Genomic DNA, 20271 nt, shown 5'->3' with positions numbered 1-20271 from the left:
GTAATTCGTAAGTTAAATTCACACCGAACAGCAATATGATGTCATTGCTTAACTAGGAATACTGTTATTGATTCACATTGTACAGCAGTATGAACGAATTTCACATCTCGAACATAATAAAACTTGACTTTGCCTGGAAACTGGTAGGGATTCCCGAAAAAGCATTCCCACGAAAAGTTCAAGAAAACCTCAAGACGATCATTGCAAGAAACTGTAGAGATCACAAAGAAAAAAAGCTTGGAAAAGTCTTCTGAAAGAAATCGCGATAAGAACTCCATGGGAGGTATCAGCCAAAGCTTCTGCAGAATTCCCAAAAAAGGAACTCCGAACGAAAATCCGGAAACAATCTTGGGAGACCAAGATTAGTCCTGAAAACCCTGACCCTGAGCATCTTCGAGAGAAATCTCCGGTGAAACTAAAAGAAAAATACCGCGAGAACATTCCAGAAATAGTCTGAGAAATTCCAGGAGAATCTAAGGAAAAAAGCTCACGGAAATCTCTTGTAGAATGTAGAAATTACAGGAGGAACTAGGAAAGAAATCCTTTGAGGGATTCTGAGAGCAATACAGGGGGAACTTTTGGAACAAATCCCTAGAGGAACTTCAGCAGAAAATTTGGTGAAAGCTTCTGAAGAAATCCTGGGAGGAATTGTAGGAATTCCAGGAATAACTCCTGTAGAAACTTTGTAAGAAATCCAGGGAAGAAGTCCTGGGGAAATTCACTCCGATAGCAATACCGAATCGTGGAAAAATGCCGATTGAAATTCAGAAGAACCTGCAAAAGGAATTAAAAAAAAAATACTAAGAAAGATGCAAAAGGAATCTTGTGAGATATTTTGGAAGGCATACCAAGAAGCATCCATAAAGTTCCAGAAAAAAAACCCTGACAAAATTTCTGGGGGAAATCCTATGGAGGATTTTTTTGGATGGATTTGAATTTCCATCCGCATCCACACGGAATTTACAGCATCTTATCGTCGGCTTGCTGGAAGGAAATATCAGTTTGACATAGAAAACTTCCTCTAGTTCCTCTAGCACAGTTATCCAGATTGATTGTATCCAGAAATGTAATATTTCTCAAAACAAAAAGTTTGAAGAATTATTATAATACATGGGAGAGACGAACCAGCCAAGGGCTGAAAGTCTCTCAAATAAAGATAAATCAATCAATCAATATAATACATGTTATATAATCACATTATCATCAACTTCATGGTATGATCAAACTCGTTATGTTCTTAAAATACAGAATCCTATGACGGTTTTGTACCTCATGTTCCCACTGTTCACTGTACGATTCGACTCGAAATTTATCCATGACATTCATACTGAACACCGGTATGGTTACGATTCTATTGCTTATACCTAATAGGATACTCACTTTGCCAGCTCCTGAAATGCGTAACCGTCGGTCCAGTTCTCCTGGAAGGTGGCCCCGACCCGCTGCGTCACGAACTGCCCGAGCCGTAGCCGGTTCTGCATGCACTTCTGTCGCGCCTCCTTCTTCTCGATGTTGCTCTTCTGCTTCAGCAGCTTCTTGACCACGTCGATGCACTTGTTGATGTGGCTCTTGTGCTGCTCGATCACCTTCTGGTGCGCGCTGATTTGGCATTTCTGCTCGTCGGACAACCGGGACAGTTCGTCGGCCCGGGTCCGCGAGGCTTCGTAGTCGCTGTCCCGCTCGGCGATGTCCGCCAGCGTTAGATCCGTCTGGGTCTGGGCGGACACCATGAGGGGCGCCGGCGGCGTCGGCGGTTGCTGCTGCTGCTGCGACTGTATCAGGGGGGAGGATTGAGCTAACGATTGGGCGTTCGGTAGACTGCTGTGACTACTGCTGTTGGTGCTAGTGTTGGTACCATTGTTGGCATGATTTAACGACGCTAGACTATTGATGGCTAGTGAAGAGTTCTGGGTCCCCAGGACAGATGGCGACTGTGTCGCCGCCTGCTGTGTCGACTGTTGCTGTTGCTGCTGCTGGGCAGCGCCTACTACTACTACTGGGGGAGGCAGGGGAGGTGGAGGTGGCTGAGAATCTCGCTCTCGATGTGGTTGCTGCTGCTGCTGCTGTTGTTGTTGTTGCTGGGAGTTTGGAACGACTACGCCGCCACCAGCGGAAACGGAAACAGATGAGGATGAGTTTAGTAACGCCGACGTGGTGCCGGATACTGACGATGGAGGAACTAGTGTGGAAGATGCGGCACTGGCGCGCTGGGATCGCACGTAGATATCCTGCGCCGCGACAGCCGCGCTGGTAAGATTACCACTGGAGGTGACCACAGAACCGAGCTGTGGCTGAGGACTAGGTGGATACATTGGATACTGACCATGCTGCTGCTGGGGACTGGGACTTTTGGCGGAAAGTTGTGGGCTTGGCCCTTGACTTACTACGCCGCTGCCAGCGCCGCCAGGCGGCTGTGCCTGCGGGCCAGAATTGCTTATTGCTCCTAGGGGACCACCAACGGCGGCTCCGGTACCGGCCGGATGCGACCGGTGCTGACAGTTCACCGGATGCTTGGAAAAGTAGTCATTAATTTTCTTATCACCTAATTGTGGTATCGACAAACGCGGACCCTTAACACTATCCCTATCACGACCTCCCCCCACTCCGCCTCCTCCTCCGCCGGGGCCCCCGTTATCATCCGGTGCTTTCCGTTTCCGTTTCCGATCCGACGGCGTCCGGGGAATTTTCTCCGGCGTCGGGGTATTGATTATAGTATCTAGCTCCTTATCACTATGCGACGACCCGGTGCTCATATTCGAGTCCTGCTGGTCCTTGTTGTTGTTGGTGTAGTGTGACTGTTGTTGCGCCTGCTGCAGGCTAGTGAGCGTACCGATTTGGGGCGGTGGTGCGCCCAATCCACCGGCTAGGGTTCCTTGCGGAGGTGGCGGTGGCGGCGGCTGCTGCTGCTGCTGATGATTGCTGTAGTGCTGCTGGGGTTGCGGCACCTGGTGTTGCTGCTGCTGTTGTTGCTGCTGCTGCGGGTGCTGCTGTAGATGATGCGAATGGAGATGATTTTGGCCGACTTGTTGTACTATGGTTGTCTGTGGTGCCATCTGCAATTGAGTACCGGCAGACATCTGAAAGGAGGGAAAGAGGAAAGATACTGTTAATTCGATTCTGATAGAAACAAACATTATATTATAATAAAGTATAAAAGTGTTAAATATTACTTTTTTATGTTCCATGAGATTTTATGAACATTACTTTTCCGTGTAGGCGAAACCTGGCTTAATAAGAACCTTACAAATGCAGAATTACCGTTATCGTGATTCCCATTTCGTTAGTCTTCGCAAAGTTAAACCTTTAGAATCCAGAAGTGTTGTAACAGCGTATTCCCGATCACCAAGGACGCTCAGGCGTCCCCACAAGTTGTTCAGCAAACATTTGTCCTGTTCAATGAAGTAGGTTAAACATGATCGAAGTTTATGCATATTGCTCTTACCCATTTGTTGACAAATTTTGTAGAACATATGAATGCAGCAACTTCGAGCATGTTGAACCTACTTCATTGAACAGAACAGAACTGTTATTATTAGCACTATTATTTATTGCTTTACATATTATTTTACATGAAATTACATGTTTTTCGATCATGTCACATCTTGAGCGAGCCTGAAATCGTCAGAGAAGCGACACGATGGCACCCTAGTTCGATTTCGATACACATTCGGAGAGGATTTGGTTCACCAACCGTACAATTTTTATCCGAAACTTGGATAGTCATATGAAAATGGTTCACCGACCATATAAGTCGAACAACCTTGTTTTCTAGCGATTGATAACAAAAATTTCAAACGGGTTATTCTGTGTGGTGATGGTCAAGCCTGACATATCAAGAATGAACGTCAACGTCACGAGTATAATGATCAAGGAATAGGTTACGCTATCGATGAATATTCTGAAAATACCAGTAATTTCTGATATTTACACTTGTTCGTTTGCCTCAATTCAATATTTTTAATCGCCTCTTTATTCACGTCAAATTTGACGTTTTTCTCCTTCGATGGCACACCGCGTATATTCTCCTGTAATTTTTCCTCATCACAACACGTACGTTCCTACACACGCAACTTTACTACTACTAAAATACCACTGAACCTCCCGTCGCTTCGCAAGAGTATTGCGACTTTACCCGAAAAAATGATTCCTAACCTTTTTCGCATCCTCCTCACACGACGACGATAGGAAAATTATTTTTTTGTTCCACTACTTTTTTGGAGTCCACTTTTCACTTGGAACGGCAAAGATATGGGGCACCTGCACTACACACCCCGGAGGAAGGGGCCAACGGAGCAGCTAGCAGAGTGATCCTAGTTCCTTCCGATTCCGAACCGCACACTACTGTCTGTCACGGAAGGACGAAGAAATAAGACTACAGGATGAATGTGTATTTACAAAATGGCGATTGACACAACTATCAACAAGGCGACGCAACAAATTGGTGTTGTTTTTGTTTTTGCGATTCACGTGTGCGACAAATACAATCAATTAGGGATGCCTAGATTTCATGCGCAATTTATTGATTCGATCAATAACAGTAGTGGTTAATCAACATTCGATTTGAGTGTGTCCTATCAGCATTAGGAATCACAGCGAACATACGACCTGTTTAAATCGAACGCCAGATGTGGGTCACTATTTAGCCCAGTGGATCGCCAATTAGGAGACGGACTCCCTGAGCAAGGTTGCGACCATTCATTTGCAAAGATTTACATTCATTTGCTATTATCTCAGTTCAGAAGCATGCTATCGAAAAACAATGTATGGGTGAATTTAACCTTGTAATTTTATCTGAAAGTTTGCCGAATAACATTGGGGTCGCACACGCATACCAAAGTCGTGAGCGAGCTGTGAAGGCAACTCTCCACAGCATGAATGTAATTTATATTCACCGCGTGGAGAGTTGCCTTCACAGCTCGCTCATGACTTTGGTATACGTTTGCGACCCCAATGTTATTCGGCAAACTTTCAGATAAAATTACAAGGGTAAAATCATCCATACATTGTTTTTCGATAGCATGCTTCTGAACTGAGATAATAGCAAATGAATGTAAATCTTTGCAAATGAATGGTCGCAACCTTGTCCCTGAGCATAGTGTATCCACAAACAAACAGACGTAACACTCCGAAAATTCTCATCGTACACTGCAGTGTACGGAATGCCAATGCAGAACCCGTAGCTTCCGGGAAGGTAAGCCCAGCTCCCTGGGTTAGTGGGTTGGTGTCAGGCCCTGCGAGCCAGCCGTAAAAAAGACTAGCACCGGAAAATCAACAAGAGAAGAATGCGAACCGATACCAATGGCGACGACCACAGCGACGAAAAGGGACTTGCGATTGGAAGCTCGGTACGTGGAACTGCAGATCTCTCAACTTCATCGGGAGCACCCGCATACTCGCCGATATACTGAAGGACCGCGGGTTCGGAATCGTAGCGCTGCAGGAGGTGTGTTGGACAGGATCTATGGTGCGAACGTTTAGAGGTAATCATACCATCTACCAGAGTTGCGGCAACACACGTGAGCTGGGAACAGCTTTTATAGTGATGGGCGACATGCAGAGGCGCGTGATCGGTTGGTGGCCGATCGACGAAAGAATGTGCAGGTTGAGAATCAAGGGCCGATTCTTCAACATTAGCATAATAAACGTGCACAGCCCTCACTCCGGAAGCACTGATGATGACAAAGACGCATTTTACGCGCAGCTCGAACGCGAGTACGACCGCTGCCCAAACCACGACGTCAAGATCATCATAGGGGATCTAAACGCTCAGGTAGGCCAGGAGGAGGAATTCAGACCGACGATTGGAAAGTTCAGCGCCCACCAGCTGACGAACGAAAATGGCCTACGCCTCATCGATTTCGCCGCCTCCAAGAACATGGCCATTCGTAGCACCTTCTTCCAGCACAGCCTCCCGTATCGTTACACCTGGAGATCACCACAACAAACGGAATCGCAAATCGACCACGTTCTGATTGATGGACGGCACTTCTCCGACATTATCGACGTCAGGACCTATCGTGGCGCTAATATCGACTCCGATCACTACCTGGTGATGGTTAAACTGCGCCCAAAACTCTCCGTTATTAACAACGTACATTACCGGCGGCCGCCCCGGTACGATCTAGAGCGACTGAAGCAACCGGATGTCGCCACCGCATACGCGCAGAATCTCGAGGCAGCGTTGCCGGACGAGGGTGTGCTCGATGTGGCCCCTCTAGAGGACTGCTGGAGTACAGTGAAAGCAGCCATCAACAACGCAGCTGAGAGCACTATCGGGTACGTAGAACGGAGTCGACGAAACGATTGGTTCGACGAGGAGTGCAGAGCGGTTCTGGAGGAGAAGGATGCAGCGCGAGCGGTAATGCTGCAGCATGGAACCCGACAGAATGTGGAGCGATACAGACAGAAGCGGAAGCAGCAGACCCGTCTCTTCCGGGAGAAAAAGCGCCGCCTGGAAGAAGCGGAGTGCGAGGAAATGGAACTGCTGTGCCGTTCACAGGAAACACGCAAGTTCTACCAGAAGCTCAACGCATCCCGCAAAGGCTACGTGCCGCAAGCCGAAATATGCAGGGATAAGGAAGGGAGCCTCCTGACGGACAAACGTGAGGTGATCGAAAGGTGGAAGCAGCACTTCGACGAGCACCTGAATGGCGAAGAGAATGTAGGCACGGAGGACCAAGGCAGCGGAGGAAATGACTATGTTGGTGCAGCAGAGGACGGGAACGAACCAACTCCCACGCTGAGGGAAGTTAAGGATGCCATCCACCAGCTCAAAAACAACAAAGCGGCTGGTAAGGACGGTATCGCAGCAGAACTCATCAAGATGGGCCCGGAAAAGTTGGCCACCTGTCTGCACCAGTTAGTAGTCAAGATCTGGGAAACCGAACAGCTACCGGAGGAGTGGAAGGAAGGGATAATCTGTCCCATCCACAAGAAAGGCGACAAGTTAATGTGTGAGAACTTTCGAGCGATCACCGTTTTGAATGCCGCCTACAAAGTGCTATCCCAGATCATCTTCCGTCGTCTTTCACCTAAAGTAAATGAGTTCGTGGGAAGTTACCAAGCCGGTTTCATCGACGGCCGGTCGACAACGGACCAGATCTTCACCGTACGGCAAATCCTCCAGAAATGCCGTGAATACCAGGTCCCAACGCATCACCTGTTCATCGACTTCAAAGCGGCATACGACAGTATCGACCGCACAGAGCTATGGAAAATTATGGACGAGAACAGCTTTCCCGGGAAGCTGACTAGACTGATAAGAGCAACGATGGATGGTGTGCAGAACAGCGTAAGGATTTCGGGTGAACTATCCAGTTCATTTGAATCTCGACGGGGACTACGACAAGGTGATGGACTTTCCTGCCTACTATTCAACATTGCCCTGGAAGGTGTTATGCGACGAGCCGGGCTCAACAGCCGGGGTACGATCTTCACGAAATCCAGCCAATTTGTCTGTTTTGCGGATGACATGGATATTATTGCCAGAACATTTGGAACGGTGGCAGAACAGTACACCCGCCTGAAACGTGAAGCAGCAAAGGTCGGACTGGTGGTGAATGCGGCTAAGACAAAGTACATGCTGGTAGGTGGGACTGAGCGAGACAGGACAAGCCTTGGCAGCAATGTTACGATAGACGGGGATACTTTCGAGGTGGTAGAAGAATTCGTCTACCTCGGTTCCTTGCTAACGGCTGACAATAACGTGAGCCGTGAAATACGAAGGCGCATCATCAGTGGAAGTCGTGCCTACTATGGGCTCCAGAAGAAACTGCGGTCAAAAAAGATTCACCCCCGCACCAAATGTACCATGTACAAGACGTTAATAAGACCGGTGGTTCTCTACGGACACGAGACATGGACGATGCTCGAGGAGGACCTGCAAGCACTCGGAGTTTTCGAGCGACGGGTGCTAAGGACGATCTTCGGCGGTGTGCAGGAGAACGGTGTGTGGCGGAGAAGGATGAACCACGAGCTCGCTGCACTTTACGGCGAACACAGTATCCAGAAAGTGGCCAAAGCTGGAAGGATACGGTGGGCAGGGCATGTTGCAAGAATGCCGGACAACAACCCTGCAAAGTTGGTGTTTGCTAACCATCCGGTTGGTACAAGAAGGCGTGGAGCGCAGAGAGCACGATGGACGGACCAGGTGGAGCGTGATCTGGCGAGTGTTGGGCGTGACCGAGGATGGAGAGCTGCAGCTGCAAATCGAGTATTATGGCGGCAAATTGTTGATTCAGTATTATCATGAATTTGATGTGAACTAAATAAATGAAAATGACACTGCAGTGTATCTGTGCACTGATTTAACGATCCATTCGAAAAATTGATAGTTAGCCAACTGTCCACCCGTGGCGCTCGCTTCGTTTTTCTTCGACTTTGATGTTTGCTCACTACCGTCACCTAGTTGATGGTTGGCCAAACTCATTCCTTTTAGCATTGGGCGAATATGTTTCCATGACTATCGTTTCAATCGAAAACTGTTCGAAGTGTTCCGTCTGTTTGTCTGTGGTGTATCGTTGTGCTTGCCTCACAATATAGAAATTTTTGCAATGGTAGGCAAAGGAAGCCCTTCAATTAATAACTGTGAAAGTTCTCAAAGAACACTAACTTGAAGAGACGCAGGCCAAGTTCCAGTGGGAACGTAGAGCCATAAAAAAGAAAAAGAAAGACAGTAAAATATAAAAGTAGCAAAAATGGCCGACTTACTCTGAAGTTTTTTAACAGATGATCAATAATTTGTCAAATAACTGGATTTTCAGTATTGTCGTCGCGGTTGAAACCCGAAGTTTCCCCACACCCGACAATCGAATTTTTTTCAAAATCCATACCTGAAACCTACCGTCGGACGTAGTGCGCTGGACAGCGGACCTGGCCGTCTATCCAGCGCACTGTGCCCGAAATTCGTCCGACACACGGTTTAGGAGACACATCGATTTTCGCGTGTCAAAAATTCCGATTTTCAACTGCACGAACAATATTGGAAACAGAAATGACAGATTAGTACGATCTTCAAGCTATTTCAATGGATTATTGAAGCCTACTTTTCCGCTACTCACCGCATCAAAACAAAAGCGCCACCGTATATGGACGGTAACACAGTGACAGCAGTCGAGTTACGTCAAACACACAAGGCTACGGTGGCGCTATCTGTTCATTTCATAGCGGTCGTTTTAGTTATTTTAGTGATCCATTGAAAAATTACATTTCAATTTTTTTATAACTCGAGTCTACCTGCAGTAGCCGTACACCCCTAGGCTCAACTAAGTTGCACATTCTGACAGACAACACAACACGTATGTCGCGTACACATGTGTAGTCGAAAAGTGTTGTACACAAACACGACTCAACCGCATGTAGTACACAGAGCAAGCTAGTGTTAGTGATTCCACGAGAGCATGTTGCACGCTATCCAACACTTTGATGCGCAGCACGCATCAGGCACCCACCCTGATGATGGAAAACGTAAACAAACCACCCGGTGGCAGAGAGCCGACGCAGTCATGATCGTCACGATTGTTGCCGATGATGGTGATGACGATGATGTCTCAAACGAATGTATCGCCCTAGAAGTCGGTGTGCTGTGCGACGCTGGGACAGATGTGTTTTGTTGCATTCGTGTGATTACGACACTTTCATCACAAACGCAATGTCACTTACTGCTTGGCGGAATAATTTATTAGAGGTTTTATGAGGGGATACTTTTGTTGTGTTTATAGTGTGTTACAGGACTGTTGGATGCGTTGGAAGAGGCTAAAGCCTGGAACACAAAGCGTCCGTTCCGTCGAGGTTTGCGTTTTTTTTGACAGTTTTCCCATGGGAAATGTGTCAAACTACTGTCACGCACACGCAAACGTATGCATTGTGTGGGGCACTTAAGAACTTAAGGTTTTAAGAGTGTTTTTTTTCCATTCAGATGTTATGTAATGTAATAGTGAATCTGTTAATCAATAACAACCGTGACGAATATTGATTCTCGCCATATCAAATGAAGTGACAAAATGACACTTTGACCACGAATTGACATTTTTTGTGTCATGATAATCATTCATGGCTGTGCAACGATGAACCAAAATGCAGGGATGGTATCAACTATTTTTAAACAAACTGAGTATCACCAGATTCAAATGAACTAAATTAAGAATTAGATTCGTTCGGAGTTTGAATTTAAAAGTTCCATCAGGTTTGCCATCACAACGATTGTTTCGGTTGACTGGATTACACCTATTGCAAATTAGAACATGCTAATTAAATCTAAGTTAAACTGTTAATTATAGCTTGAACGTATTATGTATTCAGATGGGTAATTATTACATAGTCCACATATACGACGTACTTCAGTCGTTCTGATTCGCACAAACGTTTCAACACATTGCGAGAGAATCATCTATCAAGGTCATTTATTGTTTATGTCGGATAATAGAGCCACCGAGACATAGTAGGTATGTAGGGAGTATACGTTTGTTGATCATGGCGTCATTTGCATTCGCTATAGATATTCTAAAGAACATGCTCGTAGAGTCGCAGTGAATGTAAAGGCGACCAAAACATCTCACATTATATAGTTTTGTGTTACTTGGCAATTGATATAAAGAATTCGACTATGATTTTTCAAAAGAGCCAAACTGACCTGATCGATTTCTCTTCGTCGAATCTCTTGTTCGCTAAAAAATAATCAAAACAAACTAAGTCATCACTTGTTGATGGCGCAAGAGACAACCGTGTCTAACGGATCTGAACCAAAACATCTTTGGGAAACTTAATATGGTTACTTTCTGTTATAACACAAAGAGAGGATCGACGAAGAAAAATCGATAATGTCAGTTAGGCTCTAATGAACAATCATTGTCGAATTGATGAATGCTTGCGTGATATCATCTGCCGAACAACGTGAAGTCACATGTCAAATCAATCGCTATCGGGTAAAAACCGGGAAGAGCTGAAAGAGGTTTGGAAAGGGGTTACAAAAATTAGCTTAGATCGTTGATAAATTATAATTCAAGGGGCGTCATTTATGTAAATACCATTTGCAACCAAAATTACTTTAAGGTTTCATATTGGCTCTTGAAAACAACCATCTGACAAAAAACGAAATAATCAAAACCTGGTAGCAATTGTGTCTTGTTGTCCAAAATGGAAAAAATCTAAAATCAGCTGAGCGTTTTGCAAGATAAGATGCAGACATTAATTGCCTTGCGGCCTTCCATCGCTTATCATCGAAAGACGAAGGCTTGTTTGTGCGATTGTAGTAGTAGTTTCCCGTGACGCACTCTGAATCTGTCGAAATGGTCGGCATCAACCACAATGTGTACCAGTTTCCATCGATTCCTGTTGCCAGCTCGAACAAATAAATATCTCGCAATCACACTTCCTGCTGGAAATGCTGCGGTGCGAATGTGAACTCACACGAAATATGTAGAAGAGGATAACACTTGAGAAGCACCTTTCGGCTTTCTCAAAGGTAGAGTTTGTAGGTACTGAACGTTGGCTACTCGATCGATTACGGAAATATGTATTCAAGACTTGAACAAGTTAATCTTGCTACAGAAATGAATGTTGCAGATTTTTCCTATATTTATATAATATTTCGACACTGATTTTCCATTAGAGCCTAACTGTCATTTTCGATTTCTCTTCATCGGTCCTTTCTTTGTGTTATTACAGAATGTGTAGTGATTAAAAAAAAAATGGTTAAAATACGAAGGAGACGCTATATCTTGCTATACAAATATAGAGTTTGTTTTTATCAAGTCATTAGCGAAAGAGAGAATCGACGAAGAGAAATCTATCAAGTCAGTTAGGCTCTAATGAAAAATCATTGTCGATTTGTCAAATTATGTAATGTAAGTTTATTTCGAATTGGAGTAATTGGACAGATATTGATTCTTGCAGATTATACCTTGCCACTTGACATCGGTTTCGGAGAGCCCTTCTAAGGACCATTGTCAAAAATTTAAACGAAACGTGTAACAATTGCCAAGAACTTTCACTACGCAATAATACAGAATTCGTTCCAAAATTTCCTTGACGATTTATCACGAAATACTATTTATCCAGGATCATCTCAGAGCACAATCCTGTAGAACTGCCAATTGACATATTCCCGGAAGAATCCTGGTAAGAATTCTTGAAGGTATTTTTATGAAAGCTTATCAATGGAGTAAAACCCTCGAGGTATTCCTGTAAAATTCCTTAAGGGAATCCCAGGAAAAAATCATGAAGAATATCCTGGAGAATTTCTGGAGCACTCAAATAACGGAATGCTTGAATTCACATGAAAGAATTTCTGGACGATTCGCAGGAATGTATTCAAAAAGAAATATCTGGAATTTAAGAAGGAATTCCTAGAGAAATTCCTGGTACATTCGTTAGAAAAATTCGGACAGGAATCCCTAGGAGAATTCCGAAAGAGTCTTCCCTGGGTGAATTCCTAAAGGATTCCCTGGAGAAATGTCTGGAAGAAGGATTATAACAATTTCTGATGGAATTCCTGGATGGAATTGCTGGAATGCCTGACGAAACTGCCAAAGGGGTTCTCGAAGGAATCCCTATAACATGTTCAGGCAATTTCTAGGAGGAATTCCAAGAGAAATTTCTAGAGAAATCCCTACAAAAACTCCGAAGGAGCTCCCTGGTGAAATTCCTAGAAGCATCCTAGGATAAGTCCTAAAAAAATCCATGGATAAACCTTTAAGGCATTCCCGGGGGAATTTCTGAAGGAACTCCTTGACAAATTTTTGGAAGAATCCCCGAAGGAAATTCTAAAGAAACACCCTCAAAATATTCCTGCAAAACTCCTAGAGTCTCTGGAGGAGTTCCTGAATAAATCCATGGATAACTGCTTGAAGAATTTCTTGAAGAAAAAAAAAATAATTTCAGAGGTATATAGGGGAAATTGTGTATTTTCGGCAGTTTTGTTCTCTTCGTCAAAGGGGGGGGGGGGGTGTTTGAAAGCTGTTGAACTCAGAGTTGGCCTCAAATCTTTTCCAATCAAGCTGAATTAAGTGGCCAAGTTTCAGGAAATTTGGTCGACCAAAACCCCTCAAGACTAAGAGAACAAACCTGCCTATAATACCCATCGTCACCCTATTTCTAAATGAATCGCAGGATACATTTTTGAATTGAATTTGAAGGAATTTTTGAATTAAATTCCAGGCGAAATCCCAGGAGGAATCTCTAAAGAAATTCTTGGATGAAATTCTGGAGAAATTTCAGAAGAAATAGCTTGAGGAATTCCTGAATGAATTGCTGGTGGAATCCATGAAAGGATTCCTGAAAGAATTCCAGGAGGAATCCCTGGATAAATTCCTGGAGGGATTGGATAAATTGCTGGATGAATTCGCGTAGGACTTCCTAAAGGAATCCCTGAAGTAACTCCTGGAAGAATACTTGTAAGAAATCTGATATAATCCATGGATAAATTCCTAGAACAATCCCTGTAAGAATTCCTAGAAGAACCCCTGTATGAATCGCTGGAGGAATCCGTAGAGGAATTAAGGGAGGAATCCCTGGAAAAAATCTGCAGAAAACCCTTTAGGATTTCCTGGATGAATTCCTAAAAGAATTTCTGGAACAATCGTTGGAGGAATTCCTGAAGGAATTCATGGAAAAATATCTGAAAAAATTGCAGGAGAAACCCCCGGAATAAATTCCTGGAGACATTTATATTGAAATCCATGAAAAAAAAACCCTGAAGGAACTCCTGCAGGACTTCCTAGAAGAGTTCTTGGATGAATGTAGAAATTCCCAAAGGAATGCATGTATGAATTGCTGAAGGAATTCCTGTAGGAGCGCCAGAAGGAATTCTTAAAGGAATCCCTTGAGAAATCCGTGGAGGAATTCTTGGAGGAATCCCTGGAAGAACTCCTGGAGAAACCCCTGGAAGAATTCCTTTAGGAAGCCCTGGATGAATTCCTGGACAAAATTATGTAGGAATCCCTGAAGTAAATTGTTGAGGAATTCCTGGAGGAATGCATGGAGGAATCACTGAAAGAATGACTGGTGGAATTCCTAGAGGAATTCCTATGAAATTTCTAGAGGAATTCCTATGAAATTTCTAGAATAATTCATGGAATAATCCCTGCATAAATTTCCCGATGATGCCCCGGAGGAATTATAGGAGGGATCCATGGAGAAATCCCTGGAGAAATTCCTGAAGAAACCCCAGGGGCAAACCCGGAAGCAATCCCAAGATAAATTCATAAGGTAATCGCTAAACAATTCCTGGATGAATTCCTAGATATGCCCCTGAAAGAATTCCAGGAGGAATTCCTAAAGGAATACCAAGAAGAGTTTCTGGAGCAATGCTTGGAGGAATTTTTAAAGTAATCAATGGAGTTGTTTGTGAAAGAATCCCAGAAGGAATTTCCGAATGAGTCCCTGGAAGAATACCTGAAAGAACCCCTGGAGGATTTTTTGTTGGATTTCCTGACGAAACCGCTAGAGGAATCCCAGAAGCAATCCTATGAGGAATTTCTTAGGAAATCCCAGGAGAGCTTTCAAAACGAATTCTGGGAAGAATTTCTGTAAGAATCCTTAGAAAAAAAAACTTCTGGGCGAATTATTGAATGAATCCTTGGGTGGACTTTTAAAGGATTTTTAATACAAAATTTTGAAGGAATTCCTGGATTCCTGGATGAAATAATCTATGGTAAAATTTTCTAAAATAATTTGGAAGAAATTTACGCCGAAATACTTCGAATACTTCCAGATAAAATTTTTTGAGCAATCTCTAGCGAAATTCTTGAAGGGATATATGGAGAAGAAATCTCTGAAGGAACACTTTCAGAAATACTTCAAAGGATCTCTGGCGAAATTTCTTCGGGAATCACTGGAAAAATTTCTGAAGGAATCCTCGAAAAAAGCACTTCATGGTGTTGAGGCTCGAATAAAAAAAATGAGCTCCACCACAACTACTTCGCGAAATCCACCAGAAAACCCTCAAAAAGCTTTACCATATCCATCATACAACATCGAAAATGGTCATAAGTGCTTGAACTAGAGCATGCTTGAGCTTTATTGCTACTTCAAGAGCGCCAGCAACGCTGACACAAAGAACCAGTATTGCTGCTTGCTTTCAAAGATGGGTTTTTGATGCATTTCAGGTATCACATTATCTCTTGTGCCGACATAATTTTCGTAAACTCTACATTGCACAAACATTTTTCACGAGAAGAAACGCACAATCCTGAATAACTGGCTACACAGCAACGACTTTAAAGATTGTAGTAGTTCGTGAGGTACCTCCTTTGTAATTTGCTACAGGTTGTTCGCTTTGATTAAACTCTCTCATGTTCATAAGATTCCCATCGCAATCTGAGAATCCTTAGTAGAATTTAGTTATTCAGGCCACAGTTCCACATATTCAGCTGAAATTTTCTAGCTTGTTAGTCAAGGACGATAACTATAGGAACCTCTGTCACAAGGTTGAAATCCCTGGATATCGTTTTCTAATGCTACAAGTTACCTTTGCAACGTTGAAACCCCTGCGAAGAGCTCTCGGCTTCTCAAAGTGCCACCTCAAAACGTCTGCCGTGTTCATATGTTTCGTGTCACAAATCCCGTCTGAATTTCCAGCGTTTTGTCCCATCTTTAACACTCGACTGCAAAGATTTTCATTACCGCTTGAGATTTCCGCCACACCATGAAGAATTTGGTTGTGGTTTTGTGCTGTCTTCATATTTCGTTGAAATTCTTTCATCATATTTGCACTTCTACAGTAACTTCAAGGTTTCCACCAACACTTCGCCGACTTTCTGCCGCATTTGCGAAACTTCCATTGCAGATTTGTGTCATAACTGTTGTGCTTCAGGCTGCTCCAACCTGGAGGTTCCCAACCGAACACAGCCCGTTTTTCTTCGCATCCCTATCTAGAGGTTACTCCTGTTGCATTTCAGAAGATCCGTTTGTACTCTTCAAGTTTGAGACTTTTGCCAAAAGCTGAAAGTGTTTGATGTATTCTTAGTTCTGAATTAAGAAATTTCAATCCAAACAACAATCTGGCATTAACTTTATTTCTAAAATCTTTTAAAAACACCACTGAACTAATCTGTTTGGCTTTGGTTTAACGTCGGTTATAGAGATTTCTTCAACGTAGCTTCCGTCATCAACACAATCACATTCCGGTTTTGTTAGTATCAAAAGTGCAGTCGTTTAAAACAATCCATTATTTTATGTTGAAACTACCAAATCTCTGTTTGTTCTAACAAACTGTCAAACATTTCTATACATAAAAATATTTGTATTATCAAACAGTGGAACAGTTCAGTTTAAACTAGAAATTAGTTTGTAGCTATAGTAAACCTTGTAGTAAACTGAAAACTCGGTTGATTTGAGCTTGAATTTAATTGTGTTTACAATTTATTTCTCTGCGTGTTCCTTGACCTGACAAATCTGTTGCTTGAGATGTCACATCATCCAAATATCTGGCTTCAAATCAAATAACGACCGCACAATCGACCAGTCGCCATTTTCAAAGCGTTCGAACCGTAACGTATACACGCAACTACATAAATCGATTGCCCCGACCTAATCAAGATTGTTGGTTAAGCCTACGCACGCACGTAGCCCTCCTCCATAAGTCAGCCATATTTGCGTTCGACAACAACGTCGTCAACGACCGCAACAACCGCCGACGGCTAAAAATAGACAATACTTCTTCGTCTTCTTCGCGTAGCTTGCAAGCGCACCCGGGTATCTCTACGGTCCCTCCAATCAATGTAGTCTATGCGCACTCCGTACGATTAAACGTACTTATTTCTACGATTTTCTCTTCAATAAACCGAAGCACCGCACCGCAGTAACGCATCAAGTCGGCTCTTCTAACAAATTCCTCCACATCATCGATCACTAGTAAAGCATTCGCCGCCACCACGAGACGCATCTTCCCCGTTGCCAAGCGAGTGGCAGCCCTGCAAAACAACCAAGAGCAGAGCTCAGCAGTTCGCCCAAACAAGAACAAGCGCCAGGGTAGGGTTCAGGTTCGATTAAAACACTCGAAAAACTCGCGAAGAAAGCCGCCCATCTCACGCATGCATGCCGATATGGAGGTAAACAGAGCCGTAAGCCGTCAACCCCGTCCCGAGCTCTGCGCGGACTGCGGCGGAGAGCCGATCGCTATCTTGAAATTCGCTAATTTGTTTGACCGGCGACAGACCGAGAGCCACGGTCGCAACCGCCGCCACTGCCGAGGGGTATTCAATCAAAACAAAAGCGCAGCCACTACTAGAGAGAGTAGCACAGCAGCGGCGCGCGAGAGGCGCGAGGAGCAGCTAGCGCGTGTGAAACGAATCCACGAGCAAAGAGGAATCCGAGAAAATGAGAAAAAACGGGAAAATACCTCTACGGGTCTCGGAATGGCGTGGCGAGATGAAGGGAGAGGAAGGACACGGGGTGGCGGCGACGAGGGGTAACGCCCCTAGGGTACACCCGCCTGCCTGCCTCAGCACAAGAGAGCGCAGTCAGTCAGTGGTGGGTAGTGTAACAACATGTTGGTATTGCTGTTGTTGTTGTTGTTTTTGTTGGCACCGGCTGACTCGACTGGTCGCCGCGCCGCACCCGGAGAGGAGTAAACAGAGCAGACGACCAGACCGAACCGGACCAGACGGCGGAATGCCGATACCGAGACCTTTAATTCATAAAAATCGCTTCCTGGGCGTGTGTGGTGGTGCACGGTTGCTGCCGCAACGGGTGAGTAACTCACCAGCAGCACCAATACTAGCGCGAGCACTTCTCTGGGTTAATGTGCAGCAGCCGCGAATAGTGGGCACAAAGAGCACAGAGGAAGAGTGCGCTCGACAGGCAACGAGTGCGCTGCATTTTTGGCACATAGATAAGGTGCGCGCACACGAGTGGGCTCTCAGGAGAATTGGCACACGGATGCGTGTGGTGACGCGCGGTGAGATCCGCAGAGTGAGAGAAAGAGCGAGAGTGAGAATGCGCTCGCGCACGTGTGAGCGTGCCACCGCGCGCGGAGTGCAGTTCATTGATGTGATAAATAGCACTGACTGGCAGCAATGGCACAAGTGCGCGCGGAAGAGTGTTTGTGTGAACTCTGGGCAACTTTGCGTGCACTCACACCAGCATCGCGCGCGAAGGCGCTCTCGTCTCGCTCTCGTAGATTGGCGAATTAGTGATGTAAGCATACACAGCAGGACAGACACAGACGGGCAATGACGACGGCGGGCGAGAACTTTTGTTTTCCTTTTTGACAGACAGCTGAATAATATGTTTGAACCAGTTTCGCTGTACGGCGACGGCGACCACGAATGAAAAGCGCTTGATAACTTCCGATTGCGGCCATATTTAGATAATCGGGTGTGAAATGACGTTGCACAAGACTAAAATTAGTCGGGTCGGGGAATAATTTTTGGTGCGATTTTTCTCGGGGTTTTGACGTGTTTCAAAACGGGAATCAATGCGAAATTTTCCGTTTAGTAATTCAGACTCATGATTTTTCTGAGAAATATTAAAATTCTGATACCAAATCTGCTGAAATCGCAGCCCTTCCGCGTAGTCGATAATGACGGCCGGAGGGGCTAACTTGGCAGAGGAATTCTTATCAGTAGACAACCGAAGTAAATTCATCGCAAACGAATTGAACATCTGCTGCAAAATTAACACCACTGACAATTAGGGAAACGGAATCATCTCGACAGGGCTTCTATTTTGGGAACTTTTCTGCTACAACTTAGCAAATTCTTAATCAATAGATGCAATATTTGGAACGCGATGGGATTCGTATAGTATCTAGTCGTGTACGAAACTGCAAGTCAATTTGTTTGGAATTGACTGAGTTATAGCGAAGAAGTTTCCAAAATACCAGCCACTGCCCAAGTAGCTCGGTACCCTATAAACGATTGCTGAGATATAGCACTTAGGTTCAATCGCCTATTGCTAACTAAAGAGCTAACATGACAATAGTTTGAAAGAACTGACGATTCTGAGGCTTCTCAAACATGTTAATTCACCTCATCGCGAAGTCGCGATACCTCATGAACAATAAGAATACAGTTGACGTTCGATTTACTGCAACATCAGACAGGCGTCAACAACCCACCAGTTGACGTAAAATAATCGTGAACTTCATTTGGCTATTCATTTGGGCTAACATGGCGCATATTCTTTTAATGTTTGACGATGCGATAACTGCAAATTTGTTGCACTAACCGGACTTGTAGTTCAACTGTTTGTACTGACCGAACGTCTACTGTATTTCGAATTAAATTCCTTGTGGCAGTCATGACCGATCGTGAAAACTGGGATATTGCGGTTGATAATGTCTGTCAGAAGGGCTAACTTGGAGCTGAATTCGTGTACAGATATTGACGTCCGAGACTATTTCGATGTCATTCTCACATACAACGATTACGACAACAATTGTTGTGCCAAGTAAGCTTCTTAGTATAAGGATGATCCCGCTATATGACCTACGTGATTTGTGAACGGCCTTTTCTGATTATGCAGGATTTTCAATGCATTCGCATGTGTACAGAAGCTATTCTAAATAATTGGAATAAAAAATGTTTTGGCTACTGGAATATCATTTTTATACATATTGAATGTAGTTTTATGGAATAGTCTTGATGCCAAAGGTCAAATTTGTCATGCAATTTGAGAAATTACATTTTTAGAATAGAGAATCAATATTTCTCTAAACAATGATCCATGGGGATAAACATCGACCAATTGTAACGAACTTTAGAGCTCTTTTCTCACACTTTTGCATAAATAGCCTTGAGCAAGAATTTTTCGGCTACATGAATCAAAAATGGACAAAAAATGCGTATACAGTAAACGTTCGATAGCTACAACATGTTAACGTTTCACTTAGCGAACACAATTCGATAACGTCTGACAGGCGTCAACAACCCATAATCATGATTCGGGTATTCATTTGGGCTAACATGGCGCACTCCTTTGACGTTTGACGATGCGATAACTGGAAAACAGATTTGTTTCACGTACAGGACTTGCAGATGAAAATTATTGCAGACCAAACGTCTATTACGTTTTGCAAGATGATGTCACGAATGAACGTTCACTCGTCCTCTTCGTTCTCACACGAAATTTGACAGTTTCCGGTGGTTTGTTTTGAGAAAAAATTGAGGTTAAGTTTCCATGCAAAACTGAATTGTACTTCGATAGTAAATTCGCTGCAAAGTTAGCCTTTCTGGCAGTCCTGAACGATTGTGAAAACTGGGATAGTGTGATCTATGTCCACTTTTCTGCGGTCGATAATGACTGTCAAAAGGGCTAACTTGGAACTGAATT

General features: G+C 44.1%; 1 protein-coding gene across 4 annotated transcripts in view; it reads right to left on the bottom strand.

Moving 5' to 3' along the window:
* Positions 1-20271, bottom strand: part of LOC109422130 (serine/threonine-protein kinase tousled-like 2) — an 84172-nt gene that overhangs the window by 19167 nt on the left and 44734 nt on the right. For 2 of the 4 annotated variants that reach the window (XM_019696764.3, XM_019696767.3), the window contains exon 2: positions 1381-3077. In XM_019696764.3, coding sequence (XP_019552309.3) covers positions 1381-3077 — 1697 coding nt within the window. Of the gene's footprint in view, positions 1-1380; positions 3078-4152; positions 4350-15466; positions 15605-20271 lie in introns of those variants that run through there. The other 2 variants (XM_019696763.3, XM_019696768.3) reach the window with 2 other exon arrangements.

Source organism: Aedes albopictus, chromosome 1 (assembly GCF_035046485.1).
Source record: "Aedes albopictus strain Foshan chromosome 1, AalbF5, whole genome shotgun sequence".
In the NCBI taxonomy this organism is placed as follows: Eukaryota; Metazoa; Arthropoda; class Insecta; order Diptera; family Culicidae; genus Aedes; species Aedes albopictus.
This window is presented reverse-complemented; position numbering and strand designations above follow the sequence as displayed.